The sequence below is a fragment of the Oryzias latipes genome, chromosome 9 (genome assembly GCF_002234675.1).
Source record: "Oryzias latipes chromosome 9, ASM223467v1".
NCBI classification, from domain to species: Eukaryota; Metazoa; Chordata; class Actinopteri; order Beloniformes; family Adrianichthyidae; genus Oryzias; species Oryzias latipes.
This window is the reverse complement of record NC_019867.2, coordinates 12,233,810-12,249,099: the sequence shown is the minus strand read 5'-3', so window position 1 is coordinate 12,249,099 and position 15,290 is coordinate 12,233,810. Positions and strand designations below refer to the sequence as shown.

The 15,290-nt window shown below is 38.2% G+C and overlaps 3 protein-coding genes across 3 annotated transcripts; 2 read left to right on the top strand and 1 right to left on the bottom strand.

Annotated features, from left to right (window-relative positions):
- Positions 1-305: 305 nt before the first annotated feature.
- On the bottom strand, positions 306-7,147 carry LOC101160416 (MOB kinase activator 1A). Its single transcript, XM_004072358.4, has 6 exons — positions 6,973-7,147; positions 5,992-6,158; positions 5,422-5,515; positions 3,913-4,046; positions 2,008-2,171; positions 306-1,849 (listed from the first exon to the last, which is right to left on the bottom strand). Exons 1-6 carry the CDS (start codon positions 6,984-6,986, stop codon positions 1,772-1,774), a joined length of 651 nt encoding a protein of 216 aa, XP_004072406.1. The 5' UTR covers positions 6,987-7,147; the 3' UTR covers positions 306-1,771.
- A 1,377-nt stretch (positions 7,148-8,524) lies between these two features.
- Positions 8,525-12,140, top strand: mthfd2 (methylenetetrahydrofolate dehydrogenase (NADP+ dependent) 2, methenyltetrahydrofolate cyclohydrolase). Its single transcript, XM_004072357.3, has 8 exons — positions 8,525-8,723; positions 9,985-10,169; positions 10,415-10,537; positions 10,629-10,781; positions 10,868-10,975; positions 11,068-11,160; positions 11,260-11,385; positions 11,473-12,140. The coding sequence occupies exons 1-8, from the start codon at positions 8,644-8,646 to the stop codon at positions 11,619-11,621; spliced, it is 1,017 nt and encodes a 338-aa protein (XP_004072405.1). The 5' UTR covers positions 8,525-8,643; the 3' UTR covers positions 11,622-12,140.
- Positions 12,141-13,130: 990 nt separating this feature from the next.
- arl6ip4 (ADP ribosylation factor like GTPase 6 interacting protein 4) lies at positions 13,131-15,019 on the top strand. Its single transcript, XM_004072356.4, has 5 exons — positions 13,131-13,390; positions 13,472-13,804; positions 14,182-14,299; positions 14,394-14,463; positions 14,543-15,019. The coding sequence occupies exons 1-5, from the start codon at positions 13,234-13,236 to the stop codon at positions 14,597-14,599; spliced, it is 735 nt and encodes a 244-aa protein (XP_004072404.1). The 5' UTR covers positions 13,131-13,233; the 3' UTR covers positions 14,600-15,019.
- Positions 15,020-15,290: the final 271 nt, after the last annotated feature.

The window sequence follows — 15,290 nt, the reverse complement described above, 5'->3', positions numbered from 1 at the left end:
GCAAGACACAAGTCAGGGCATAAATTAACACAAGGTGAATACTCAAAATTGATTGGTGATTTAAAGATCCTGCGTAATGCTTTATCCTACATCCAACATCGCAAGTATCTTCAATATGCTTTTTTTTTATTCGTGTTTTTCCGCTACAAATTAATTTTAAATGGTGCATTCTTGAGTCAAATTCTCAAAATTTACACTTTTATGGAGTTTACTATTATGTATTATATATAATGTTGATAGACATTGCATAGAACTACGAGAAAGAAAAACATGACATGAATTTTAAAAGACATGATTCCCCACTGTATTGTCTAATATGTTTTATTGAAATTTTGATTCACCAATAATGTCATGTCGGACAATTTATTGTAAGGCACAGTTCTGTTAAGATAAAACACTGATTATATGTACAGCAAATATTTGAATGTGTTGTAGAAATCCTACAAACTTCAACTCAAAGACAAGACAAATATTGTAAAAACAATGGAAATTTGCTTCCAAGCCCTTTTTCTTGCAAGATTTCAGAGGTAAAGTCACCACTTTACAATTTGATAATAAGATGTAACAGAACATTTAAAACATGCTGTAAAAAGAAATACAGAATAAAAGAAAACTGAGTAAATGACAAACCTTTTGAATATTCTGTAAAAAGAAAGAATACTTGAGATTTTAACTAGTGCCCTAAAAGAAGAAAACGATTTAAACATGTGCTCAAACTGTTAGTTTTGCCGTCCATGTTTAGGTTTAAAAAACACTTTCTCTAAAGAATGCATGATGAAGCCCACGTCTTAGTTCTTTGTGATGCATTTAATCCATTAGCAAAATAATTCTCTGATAAAAGTTTAGGTCCAACTTTTGCAGATCACACTCTGGAAAACATTCGGCAAGAGCATTAGCTGCACAGGGACAAACGTGTGTCTGTACACAATGAATCATCACCGTAGAAATCAAATAAAACGACATTACTGATCATTCTGTTTGCATGATTGTTTCTACCATATCGATCCCCTCTATATCTCCGTCAAAGAGGCATTATAAGCTGCTGATATGAACTAAAAAAAAATGGAAAAAAAAGACAAATGTAACTTTGTATGCTGTCTCATATTTTAGCATTTTTAGAAAATGTGCAAAACAATATTGTGAAGCTAAATCAAAACAGCTACTCCCTGCCTTATTTGTGGCCTTCTTGTTGTTGATGACTCGCTGCATCTCTTTATATTGAATTGTGAAGCGTGGAAATATTACAAGAACCATAAAAGTAGATTTATCTTGTAGGTTTATACACTAAACTCCTGTTCAGATTTCCGCCTACCTTCGTTTTTGTGCTCTTACAAGCTTACTACCTTTTTTGAAAGCCTTCCTGTTGCACTTCCTTGTACGTAAGGAGGACATTTGGTCATTCGTTGTAACTCTATAGTCTCTATAGTTATAATCAATAACTATAAAATGCTTAAACAACTCAAACACTATATTTCAAGTCATGAAAAAGGAAGCAGGGTTTTGCTTTTTAGTCCAATATAAAATTCAGTCCTGTGGAAAAATATGTTGTTTTTTAAACTACACTTTCTTATATAATCTATTACAGCTAAAATTGAAGGAAAGGCTCAAAGACAGCATACAAGAAAGGAATAAAAAATTGGAAGTCAAGCACAGGCGTCCCAGGAAATCTAAAGGAGGAGGCGCAGACTTAAAGAGTTGAGGCTGGAAGTCACAGAGGTAGAAGATCTCAACAGAAAAAGCAGAGAACAACTGTGATTATAACAGGAACTGTCTATCTGTCCTTGGATCCAAGCTTCTCGATCAAGTCTTGCAGAGGAGCAAGCTCCCGTCGGTCGATAAGGTTGAACTCCTGTAAGATACACAATAACTATCAAACTACATACCACCCTTCTCATAGTTTAAAAAATAAGTTCAGTCTTTAATTCGACAACTTCTCTGTTAAAAAATAAAAACAAATTTCTGTCAAGACTGCATCTGAATAATTCCAGCATGCATGCTTTACTTTACCTGGACAAAGAAAATGAAGTGCTTGAAAGAGGTGTTGAGGTGAGCCTCCTCCTGCAGCTGCATCACTGAGTCAAAATGCTGATGGTAAATATGGGCGTAAACCCTGAACAGGCGCTTCAAGATGGTTTTGGCCACGGACATGAAATTCTTGGGAAAAGGAACTCCTAAAAGACGAATGAAGAAACGAGTAAAAGGTTTACAAAATCTACTTGAGCCAAACTTAGGTTTACTGCACATATCTGGTATGAGAACTTCCCGATCAGAAACTCAAGAGCAACAAAATGAAGAAAGTACAGAAAAATAAATGCATGTAGACAGTTGTTTTGTACACACAAAATACACCGTTAAAACCTTTTATTCATAAACAAACTGTAAAAAGGTTTTCAACTTTAGTGCTACAGGGGCAAAAATGACCCTTACTACTTTGATCACAAACTCAGTAAACATCCAGAGCCAAACCTGATTGTTTAATGAATAAAAGAAAGTAGGTGTGTGACTTTACACCAGTTGACGTGAAAACACTTACTTTGAAACTGTTGCAAACCCCCAAACACAATCGAGCTTTAAACATTTTTATTCATTTCATTTGTTTCAATTAAGAACTTGAGTCAAGATAAAGCCAGAAAGGTGCGATTTCTAGGTCCGAATGATAAGGACTCATCCTAAATTCAAAAAGGTCCTCCACCCTGCTGTGTAGTTTATATTGTTAGACAATTTTATGTTGTCAACACACTTCTAGAGATCCATTTAGTGAACTGCTCCACTGAATCTACGTGCTCTTTGCTCAGAACTAAGTGGTCAGAGCAGGATGGGCAGATCCAAACAGCATTGTTATAAAGATGCATCTGCATGCACATCTTTTCCTTCACTCCCTGTGACATAAAGCACCACTGTTTGGAGAATATGTGGTCTGTTACTTGACGCCATTCAGCAATTGGCTATCCTGTGTCCCTTTTGACAGCTTTTGGAGAAACCCAGAGGGATTGCTTTCGTAGATGGATGCTGCAGCCTGAAAAAGTGTGTGGGCACTGGGAGGCAGTCTGTGGCCTACATGCTGTTATATTTAGCAGGGTTTCAGTGAGCAAATTTGGCAGAGAACTTAAAGGAGGTTGGTTGTACAATGGATGCATGAGTCAAGCACAATCTAGACTATCTTAATGCAGACTAAAGCTTTGCTGTTGCAACAACAAGTTTAGTTTCTCAAATTTGATTATTTTTGTTTAACATCTTTTAGAAATCAGACTATATAACTAACTGTGACAATTATGTGAAAAGGAATTTTGGAGCTAATTGGATCTTAACTCACTACCAACATTTACACATGACTGCAGTAAATGGTATTTTTTTTATCTTGTGTAATCAAATTTCGTTGATTGGAACAAAGATCGGCAGAGAATTGAACTGTGTACATGGGCTCAAAAAATCCTTATCCAATTATAACAAACGTTTACATACGCCACACTTTTGATTGGAATAAATAATTTTGACATGCGCAGAACTGTCTAAACTACCTGAAACGGCCATAGAAGAAGAATTAGCGAGTTCTGTTGTAAACAAACAAAGCTGCGGCATAGAGCAAGTGGATTTTCTAAACATGCTTTTATTATTGCTATGATTATTATTAAGTGCCTGTTCGCTTATAATTTTCTAAATAAGTGCTTTATTCTTAGCCGCACTGACATGGAAGAAGGGTTAGGATTAGGCTAATTCGTGCCAACAACATTTAGCTGTGGATACACTTAAAATACATGCGGCCGATGCTGCAATGTGCATCTTGGCTAAACGTGAAAAGGGCTTCCTTATAAATAGAGCATGATTAGATTTGATTTATTTTTCGTCATCTCAGTTTAATATATTTTTTAAAGTAAAACTCATCTCATCAAAACTAAATCTCATCTATCTCACCAATTTTGGAGGGGAAGAGCGTCTCGTCATCCAGCTGATCCTGCACCCAGGTCATCAGGTAGTCAATGTACTTGGGTGCAGAGCATTTGATTGGCTTTTTAATGTTGGTACCATCGGCCCAGTGGTACTCATACCTACAAATAATGACATATAACAGTTAATAACTGCTGACAACACAAAAACTGTATTTATTAGCAGACGAGCTATAAAATCAAGAGGAATAAATGTAAACGTATCCGGAGCGAAACTTTTGATTCTGTTGATATAAAAAGGAAGCAACGAGTCATTTCTTCTCTTGATTAGAAACTGAGCTCAAACTGTCCAAGCAGGAAAAAGGATTGAGGAAGTGTCACAGCCATATTGTTAGTAAAACAGCTTCTACAAGGACCTCGTGAAAAGCTTAATTCCTGTTTCCATGTCTCATGTGACAGTTAGGCAAAAGACTCCTAATAAGATGAAATGTTTCAGTTTAATTAGACTCACTGCTTAAACCAGCAAAAGTTTGGCTTCTTTGATGTGGAGACTTTTCTAATTTTACAGACTGCAAATGTCTCTGAACGAAATGCTGTTAATTGTAAATGTTACACACAAATCAAGCAGTGAATAGAAGCCTTGATAATATTAGTTAACTCTAAAGGTTCTTCTGTAAGTGACTTAGAATCTGCTTTTGTGGGAACTGTCCTGTCATCATTAAAACAGTTACATTTGGACAAAACCGATAAAAAAAAAGCTTCCTGTTTGTGAGACCTTAACATGCTAGAAATAAACACCCTTTCTGTACTTTGCTGCATCAGTGAACACTGTCTCCCAAATTGAGACTTGCTGAGACACACAGTCAATACCACAACACACTCCCTCTGTTACCTTAAGTTATAATGGGAGTCCAAAGAAATTACAGTGTCAGGTCATAAGTCAGCCATGCTGATTACATGTGAAAAATAACTTGTATTTTCACTACAAACTGTGCTGACTTCAAACAAAAAAACAGAACTATCAAAGGTTGTCAAGAAAAATCAGATGTTTCTCCTTTTTGCTGAAGCAATACCTCTGGGGTTTATAATGATTGTTCCAAGTAATCAGACCTTGCTGTGTTTACAGGGACAACAAAGTTCCAGCTTGTTAAAACACAGACATTAATTCTAAGAAAATGTAAAACAGAAAGATTTGAAGACTTTGACTTATTTATTTTTATTTCAGCGTCTTTACAGAGGTCAGTTAATCATCTGCCATTTTTTAGGCTCACCTTCATCTCTTATTTTAACCATTTTCATGTTTTTTTTGAAAACCATCCAAAATCTGGTCTTCTTTTAAGGCCCTTTGCCCAACTTTGGTATTTGTTCACAGGTTCCCTGTCCCTCTGACTTCATGTCAAAAACATCTACCGGTAACATCATCTCATATTTTTCTGTTACTCCCAAAGTAAGCTCAGCATCCTTCTTCCTGCTACCTCCAGCTTTACTTCTTGAACTAAGAGGAAAAAATACAAGGAGTCTAAAATGTCTTGCGTACCTGGGTCCAGCAGACATCACTGAGCAGCTGGTCTCTGTACAGAACTCTGTGATGGTACCATACAGCATGTTGATTTGGTTGAAGAAGTCGACCGCTGGAGAACACAAATATATTCTAATTAAAAATGTTGTTAAACATGGTGCCACAGTCTAGCATTACAATGTTAAAATGTCGACATTCAACTACAGGAACAGACATAGGTTACATCACAGTATGTCTGTGGTCAAGATTTACATTTTCTTGTGCTAAACTGCAGCAGGTGGCTAAGTCCACAACAGGAAGTTGAACAAATGTTAAATATCCTCAGTCTGTTTTGCTGATTTAACATTAGGGAGCTTGATTCTTCTACAATAAACTAGTTTCATTTAAGCCCCACTTTATACATTAAACAACCATTAGCAGATGCTTTTTACAATTGCTGTGTCTTCAAATGTAATCTAGTCTAGAAGTTTGAACGCCTGACCAAATGGCAGACAGTGAGCTACAGCCGTCCCACCCATGAGGATCACCAAAGTTATTTTGAGGGCTTCTATTTTTTGTAATTTTTTTTTAAAGTGTGTGTTCACTCACTGTTGACAGCAATCCATTCATTGAGATCCTCTCCTTCTGGCAGCATCACAGCCTGTCTCAGGTTCCCGCTGCCAAGGGTTGCCTCGGCATGTTTCAGCAACTCATACTGGTGGGAGCCCTCTGGAATATTTTTCTTCGGCTTGAAGGTCTTAGATGAGCGACTGCCACTGCAGACATATAAAAAACAGCAAATTGTGCACAGGAAAGACTGAGCTAAGGTGATGTCAGGGTCCAGCTTGACCTCTGAATTGTGACCTTATATTTATGATACTTGTAAGGATCTTGCATTACTTTATGTGAGCATTTTCTCCAGCTAAACTTTGACACAAAATGTATTGAGTCATGTTTTGTGCAGTTGGAATCACTAACATTGCATGTGTAGTTGCTGTAACATCTGTTTAGCTCATTTTGTCTTAAAAATGCCCATTTTAAACCTTTTTTTCCGTGAGACATACACGTCACTCTCCAATATGTACCATAACCAAGTAAGCGGTTACCCACAAGGTGCAATTTACAGGAAATGTCACTGGTAGCTGTAAACAACCGGAGGAATCTTTTAATCTCTCGATCATGTTAAAAGAGAAAGCTCTCACTCTCAATAAGACAAAAGTGTCCCATAAAAGATATTTAGGATATATCAATTAGTTAGCTAAATGTGTGAGAGCTAACACAGCAAAAAATAAGCAGGCTAACCAAATAAAAGCATACACAAACGAAAGAAAAAAGTTATTAAATAGGCAGTCTGGGGAAGCGGAACAATAAAGCTAACACATATGAACAGACATAGACCTAAAAAGAATCAACTGACAGTAAACCCATTAATGTTAAAATGCATTAATTGAAACTTTTTTGTTGGTGGTGGTGGTGGTGCCCTTTCTTTATCGATGGTAACTTCCCTCAGTGGAAGTTCGTAGAAGTGCAGCTAACGGTAACCGCAAACTGCGGCTGTAACTCAGGAAGCCCCTTTAAAACTTTACTTACAACAAGAAGCTCATCGTAGCGAAGACGCTGGTAACGAAGTACTGTAAAGGTTTGTTCGTGGGTAGTTTGGCTCTCAAAAAAATGTGTTTCAAAAATAACAACGATCACTTGTCAGTACTTCCTGCTAATTGCAATGCTAACACGAACTGCACCCACAGTGGCTCTTCCTCTGTTTCCTGTGACAACCAACCCAAGAAGAAGACGGCGCCCCCTGGTGGTTACATGTCGGAAGTACCTTTAGAATTTACATCCATTCATTCAACACTTTCATTACTAGACTTCAGACTCAAAATATATTTCATATCAGTTTTCCTGCTGCAAAAATTACTTAACATCTAAAAATAAAAACTATTGAAGTGGTTTATTTGTTTAACCATCTGGCACCAGGAACTAAACCCTTAGTAAAAAAGTAATCTGTTTTAGTAGTCCATGCTAAAAGTGAGGCAGTATTCTTGAAGTTTATTTTCATATACCATGAATATATTGTAAACTTAAAATGTTTCAATTTAGCCCGAAGAAGTTTTCAATTAATATACTTCCTATGGTACACTTACATGATCTATAACAGACGCTCCGGAGCCACATGCAGCTCTTCAATGCCTCCTTTGTGGCTATTTAACTTTGAAGAGAATTGCCAACAGTTCGAATCTATAATGGATGGTCATTCATGTTTTGATTTTTTTAACATGTCAAATTATAGAGAAAAATGATGGTTAAGGTTTAATCTGTTGTCAGAGTGGTTTACTATTAGAATCAGCTTGAAGCACATATTCTGATTTGCTGTTCAGAAGCAAAGTTCTTCAAGAACATACATGCATTCACATCTTAAAATGCCCTTTATCCTCATTAATCAGGAAGGAAATTTAATAATAAATATCTAGATTTAAAAAAACAAGTTATACACCTATATAATGAAAGGAAATGCCACATTTTGCTTGGCCTTCTTGGATATTTAATTCAAGCAATTAAATCTAACATGATCTTATTTGACTCAGTGTGTATTTTATTTTGAAAGTAACGTGTCTGCTCTTATCAAAAGTAAAGGAAATTGAAATTGTTTTATATATTTTTTTTAATTCACTGTCATAATTCAATTATTGTAAATATTTATAAGCTACATTTTATGATTAAAAGACCACAGAAACTGCTCTATAGTATACTTGCTATACTTATACTCAAATATACCTCATAAAAAAAGATTCAAGTGTACTAATTTTTGCCGAGGAAAGCGTACCCTTCCAAGAAAAGAAGTGTTTTAGAATGTGACTATAAAAATATTATTAGCAAACTAGTAAATGAATGAGTCTTTACTTGATTTCCACTCTTGTTTTGAATTTTCTGTGTTCAAATACTTATAATCTATTAACAGAAAATTTAATAAAATGCCCAGTACTTTCACATCTCACATCATTTCACATCCGTTCCTGATTAGTTCAGCAACAGATGTGAAATGTAAATAATAAAAGAGCGTTTTTTTCTTCAAACTCCAGTCATATCACATGTCTGCCGGACCCCGATAAGGGTGACGCAGGAAGCAGGTGGGCGTGGCCAGCCTTTTAAAGCGCCTTTCCTCCCGTTCCTCCCTCCCAGACGGTCTCTGTCTCACCGGAGCGTTAGAACATCTCGTAACCTGTGGCTGATATTGTCACTTTCCCTCTAATTTGGTCAGAAATGGCAGCAATCAGGACTCTCAGGAAACTCTGTCAACACGCCCAACACCAAGTCTGTAAATTGCACACGTCCGCTTCGAGGTGAGTCGACCGTCCATCATCCGCTTAGCCGTCGGTTCACGGAACACATTTATGACCTGAGACACACACAACTTTCGATCCGTTTTCAGTTGTTAATGCCATGTGAACGTTCTTAAGTCGTTGTTTTTCTGTAAATATTACTCAAGGATCAAATCATTAATTTTCACCTGTGATTTGTACCGTTTTGTACCAAATATCAGTGGGGAATATTTTTCCTCGGTGCGCCCCCTAGTGTCATGCCGGTAAAATTGCACCCTGGAATCTGGCTGATGAAATAGTGTTGAAGTTTGCAGCCAGGAGCTCGTGAGCAAACAAACTGTTTGAAACTCCACACCGAGGTACGTTTTGCATGTAGGAAATAAAAAAAATGTGTATGCATAGTATTATAGCTGTTCAGATGTGAATAGATTAAAAATAGCCAGTCAAGAGAAGAACAAATCCCGTGCAGGTTTGTATTGAAACCGTGCAGGATGTAATTTGAGCCAGCATGCACGTATTGATCTAATGTTTCACACGTGGTGCAAAAGTTAAAGCTGATGGTTTTTGCACATGATCTGGGTGCAGTACTATCTAATTAACCAATGGTGTCTTGTGCATTAGTTACTCCAAAGTGAAGCACTAAACTAGACCTGTAAAGGTCACACAATTTTTTTAAATGACAACTTTTTGGCTCAACTGAAATTAAAAAATAAAATAAAGCTGCACATGTGCAAAAATACTGCTGAATGACAATAAAAAGTCAGATTTTTTTATACTGTTTTATATAGTGTTTTATTTTAATTTGGATAATCTTGCTGCCCAGAATTCTTGAAATATTTGAGGTACACTTGCCCCATTGCACCAGTCCAAAGGGAGCTTACCCTCATCCATGGGGATTAATTAGTTCTGGCAAAGGAGCGCCCTGTTACATCACTGATGATGGTTCATTACTTTACAGTTATCAGCCATATTTCCTGTTTAGTCTTATATAATGTCAAAAGCATCCTTTAGTTTACTTTGTCTTCCTCATCTCTAGTCATTGTAAGTCTCAGCTGTCAGGCGGGGGGTGTGGGGGGTGTTGAACCCAAGGTCACGAATCAATCGGATGCAGATCTGCTGGCTCTAATTTTAGAGACTTGAAACTGTACCTCTGTTTTGTGGCAGAGGAGTCTAACCAGCTGACCAGTATCTGCAGAACGAATTTGCTATTACTGGCAGTGTTTTTATGTGAATATGTACAACCGTCCTCCTAAATCATGTCAATCCTCATTTGTTGACTCAGACAGGAGGCCGTCATTATCTCAGGGAGGAAGCTGGCCCGTCAGATTCGGGATGAGGCCCGCGCTGACGTGGAAAAATGGGTTTTAGATGGCAACAGAAGGCCCCACCTGAGTGTAATTCTTGTAGGGGACAACCCAGCAAGTCACTCCTACGTTCTCAACAAGACCCGGGCTGCAGCAGAAATTGGTGAGTGGACAAACGGCTAACTAAGAGCTTTTTGAAAGGTTAAGTTGGAAATGATTAAAGTTGAATTCTCCTGTTCTTGTAGTAGCAGCACAAATTGTTATAAAATGATATTCAGTAAGATTCATATAAGATTTCCTGTTTGACTGATGAGATACTTCACCAAATGAACATCTAAGTAGACTTCTCCTGTCTGAGTTCACACTTAATTTTTTTTCTCTCACTTTTTTTTATTCCAATGCCAACAGGAATCTCAAGTGAAACGATCCTCAAGCACACAGACATCAGTGAGGAGGAACTACTGGACTTGATCTACAAACTGAACACAGACCATCGTGTGGACGGCCTGCTGGTCCAGCTACCTCTGCCAGGTGAGTAGAATGTGGAAAACCTCATCTACAGACCGAGCCAAGACTGTGCTGCTCACCCACATAGATTAAATTCTCCTCCTCCTTTTCACAGACCACATCGATGAGCGTATGATCTGCAATGCAGTCGCGCCTGCCAAGGATGTAGACGGTTTCCATGTGGTGAATGTTGGCCGCATGTGCCTGGACCAGACCACCATGCTTCCTGCTACTCCCTGGGGAGTCTGGGAGATAATTCAACGCACGGGTAAATAGGATTGTTGTATTTTCGATATCCTCCAGGAGGTAAAAAAATTTCGGAGCAAAAGTTAACGGTCGATCTTTTATCTTCAGGTATTCCCACATTTGGCAAAAACGTTTTAGTTGCAGGGCGCTCTAAGAACGTGGGCATGCCCATCGCCATGTTGCTGCACACTGACGGCCATCATGAGAGACCTGGAGGTTGATGCTTGTGGTTGTTCTTCACCTTTCTATGCAATCACACAGTAAAGAAGCATGTAGATATAAACACCCCCTCTCCGATTCTGCCACAGGAGACGCCACAGTCACCATAACTCACCGTTACACTCCAAAGGAACAGCTTCGGCAACACGCCCAGATTGCTGACATCATTGTGGCCGCGGCAGGTTTGTTTGCAGAAATGGTGACATCTTGGTCCTTTTTTTTTTTTTTTTTCCTGTTCTGAGGGATCTTAGTCTTATTTATTTGTGTCTATTGACCTGCAGGCGTTCCCAACCTGATCACAGCAGACATGGTCAAAGAAGGCGCAGCTGTCATCGACGTGGGAATAAATCGCGTGAAAGACCCAGTTACAGGAAAGGATAGGCTGGTCGGAGATGTGGACTTTGAAGGTGCAGTGAGGCGGCAGAATCTCTGAATTACCTACTTGGACTTATTTTTATGTTCTGTCAGTAACAAACTTTTTCGCACACTTTCAGGTGTGAGGAAAAAGGCGGGATACATCACCCCGGTTCCCGGAGGCGTCGGACCCATGACTGTAGCCATGCTAATGAAGAACACCATCAAAGCTGCCAAGAGCGTCCTGCAGTATCCCCCAGAGAGAGTCCGCATGGCTGCTGCATCCTAAATTTAAAGCAAAAAAAGTGCTTGAGCTACAGTGACACATTCCAACCCCTGCCCCCTCCCACACCAAACTCCTTACATTTTTAGCTTGGGGCAACCTGACAGGCTCCCGTTGCACACGGACTGGAACCATGACAGCTTTCAGAAATCTTTTCAAGCATCAAGTCCAGCCATAATTAGCCTGTTACATGCAGACGCATGCTTTTTGTAACAGTATTTATCACTCCAAATGTACTTCTGCTGTAAAGACATTGAGATGTTAACAAATCTTGGGTGAGATTGTTTCTGTTTATTTCAACAAAGACGCAGTATTTTAAACTTGAATGACTACACTAGAGACTTTATTTAGCTAAGCTGGCAAGCCGTTTTAAGCAGAGTTACAGACTCATTTGCTGCTCTTTCAGTTAGTTTAGCCTTGTGCTACAGATAAGGGCTAACAACATCAGGAATACAGATGATATGAGCTTTAAAGATTCACAATTGCCTTTGTTGAACTTTGAAATAAACAGTACATTTATCGTCATTGTTTGGGTCTTTTGTTTGTTTTTGCAAAAGCAATTATAAATTAATAAAAACCTAGCCATATATATTAATACTTGCTACTTATATTTGGCCAAAGGAATCCACATTTTGATTTTATCACTATGCTTGTGTTAAACTTTAAAGCATCTTTATGATTTGAAGCCAAGAAAAATTGTTTCATCAGATTTGATGCAAAATTTGATTCTGAATTTGAAATGTTGCACAAATTGAATGGAATGTGGTTAGAACTAATAAGCTACATCCTTGCGGTCCTTTCAGCTGCATGACATCAAAATATTTCAATTTGCCTTGGACCTTAAGGTAACAGCACATCAACAACTGAACAGAAACACGAGGACTATACAAAGAGGATGGGCTTTTGTAGTGAAAATGGCAAGTTAAGCACACAGAGGGGGGGGGTTGCTGGAGCCTATCCCACCCACTGTTGGGTGGATGTGTGGTACACCCTGAACACTAAAGCTACACCAATCCATTGAACACAGACAAGCACACGGTCATACTAATGTCACCAGGTGACCTTTGATGTACCTTTTTAAATTGGAGGAAGGCCGAAGTGCCTGGAGAAAATCCACACAGGCACGAGAACATGTTAACTCCACACAGAAAAATCACAGCCAGGAATCAAACCAGGGTCTTCTGAGGGGAGAATGCTTACCACTACATCACCATGCAGGCGATAGAGATACCAAAACATAAATTGCAATTTTGGATGCCAAAAAGGTTAAGACTACAATAAACCAAATCCAACTGTCTACAGTGCCAAGAGTTGGATTAATTCACACTAGATTTGGTCTTGTGACTTCAATTTGGGAGGTGTGGGATAAAATAAATAAAAACAAAACTAACAATATTTTTTATTTACACAATTAATTAAAAAAAAAGTTAATTTGTAAGCACATAAACTGCTCCCAGCGTTTGTCTATTTACGTTGGTGTTTTAAAACAGGAACTAGGAACCATCGATTAGCTCGTTTGCCGACGGAAGGTAAACAGAGACGAACAGGTTTCTTGTAAACAGGCGGACAGTCTCTAAACCGCCGTAGTCCAAACCTGTCAAGAACTGTTGTCTTAGGAATGGGTCGGAGCAGGTCACCCAGCAAAGATGTCAGAGAGAAGAAACAGATGAAGAAGAAACGGAGAAAATCTTCCTCCTCTTCTTCATCGACATCTTCTTCTTCCAGCAGGAGCCGGAGCAGGTCGTCTAAGAAAAAAACTCACAAGAAGAAGCAAGGTTGGAATAGTTTTTACACGTATATGTGGCTGTCACTATTACGAAAAAAATAAAATATTTGTTTCTGCGTGTTTAACCCAGATTTAAACACTAAAAGGAAAAAGCGCAGGACTCGCTCATCCTCTTCATCCTCCACATCTTCCTCCTCGTCATCCACCTCCTCCTCCTCATCGTCGAGTGATGAGAGGTCAAGGAAGAAAAAGATGAAAGCGAAGAAAAAGAAACTGATGAAGAAAAAGGCGGAACTTAAAAAGCAGAAGAAAATGGAAAAGAAGCAAAAGAAGATCAAGAAGAGGGAGAAGAAGATGAAGAAAGAGCTGGAGGTCGGAACCGTGCAGATCCCAGCAGAAAACCAGCCTCCATCCTACCTGGAGGTTTGGCAGAACGATGAAGAGGCAGTGGAGCTCGGGCCTGGTGAGACCAACACAAAGGAACAGCATAAAACTAAACTAAACAAAAAGAAATGTGAATAGACAGGAAGGAAACACTACATCACCAAAATTAGAGGGTTCAGGTATTTTTGAATACTCACTGTTGAATAAAGTGCTAATAATTTTCTTTTTGTTCAAAAAAATAATCGTGTTTTCACGCAATCAAACAAACCTCAGATCAACTCAAATTATGTTTTTATTACTTCTTATTTTTTCACACAAACGTTATTGTAACAAAAATGAGATTTTCTTTTTATAAGGGTTAAGCACACACAGTCGATACCAACTCTTTTCCCTGGAACTGTATTCAGAGCTCAGGATCCAGATTGACAGAGCTCCTCTATGTGTTATGTTCTCTAGTAATGACTGATGAGCAGAAGGCCAGGCTTTCCACGAAGAGGCCTCTCACCAAAGAGGAGTATGAAGCCCGGCAGAGTGTCATCCGCAGGGTGGTGGACCCGGAAACAGGAAGGACCAGGTATGACTAAAAAATAAATGAATAAAGAGCTGCATGTCACCCAGAAAAACCAGATTGGTGATCCCAGATTTAAGACCCCTTTCTTTTTGTTTAGATTGGTGAGAGGAGAGGGAGAAATCATTGAGGAGATAGTCAGCAAGGAGAAACACAAGGAGATCAACAAGGTAAACCTGAAACTGTCGCTTTATTTGATGTAGGTTTTGCTGCTTTAAAGCTGCCTGTACATTTCCATTTACTTCACAGCAATCTACGAAGGGAGATGGGAACGCCTTTCAGAGAAAACTGGGAATCATGGGATAGAAAGCTAAAGCACACTTGATTAAAGTGAAATGAGTATTAAAAATCGTTTAACCGGACATCTGAGAGTGTCAGAATATTTACAGAAAAAAGCAGTTAGTTCACATTTTATACAAAAAGAATTGTCTGTGGTTAATCTCTGGGGAAAAAAGATAAACTCACAATAACCACAGTCTTTTTATTTCTGCAGATCAGAAAATAAAAAGATTTTGATGTGCTGTGTTGATATCAAATGATGCCCAAAGAAAACAGCAACTGGACCTGATGTCTCAAATAATAACTTCTATTACTTTGGATGAAATTTGCAAAATGCTTTTGTATTTTTAGAAAAATTGAATGTCCCCAAACGATGGTTAAATATATTTTATTTTCAGAAACTTTTCTTTTCAATAAAATGATTTCTCTGTACTTTGTCTGCACAACAACAAACTGTACTCGGAATTACACTGTTTTTAATTTTTAACTTCCAAATTCAGTCATGGTTTTGTGAACTTGTGTCAGAAAAGTGAAGTTTGTTTTAACCCACTTTACTTGAATATTTCCCTGTCTTTGAAGTAGTAGTATAGTTTATAGTAAGTTGCATAAGACTTTTTAGGACAATTAGCTTTTTTAGTAAAAAATAATGAATCACAATTTTTCATATCTTTATATTTTCTTTATACACTGTACATAAATCACATGAGTATGGATCAAA

Bases quoted from the DNA above. Each gene is read 5' to 3' on its own strand.
- LOC101160416 (XM_004072358.4), bottom strand. The intron at 4,047-5,421 runs GTACGCAAGACA...CATTATTTGTAG, and splicing joins GTGATGTCTGCTGGACCCAG to GTATGAGTACCACTGGGCCG. The intron at 1,850-2,007 runs GTAAAGTAAAGC...TGTATCTTACAG, and splicing joins ACTTCATTTTCTTTGTCCAG to GAGTTCAACCTTATCGACCG.
- mthfd2 (XM_004072357.3), top strand. From the start codon at position 8,644: ATGGCAGCAATCAGGACTCTCAGGAAACTCTGTCAACACGCCCAACAC. The intron at 10,170-10,414 runs GTGAGTGGACAA...CAATGCCAACAG, and splicing joins CCGGGCTGCAGCAGAAATTG to GAATCTCAAGTGAAACGATC. The intron at 10,782-10,867 runs GTAAATAGGATT...TTTTATCTTCAG, and splicing joins GGAGATAATTCAACGCACGG to GTATTCCCACATTTGGCAAA.
- arl6ip4 (XM_004072356.4), top strand. From the start codon at position 13,234: ATGGGTCGGAGCAGGTCACCCAGCAAAGATGTCAGAGAGAAGAAACAG. The intron at 13,391-13,471 runs GTTGGAATAGTT...TGTTTAACCCAG, and splicing joins AACTCACAAGAAGAAGCAAG to ATTTAAACACTAAAAGGAAA. The intron at 13,805-14,181 runs GTGAGACCAACA...TATGTTCTCTAG, and splicing joins GGCAGTGGAGCTCGGGCCTG to TAATGACTGATGAGCAGAAG.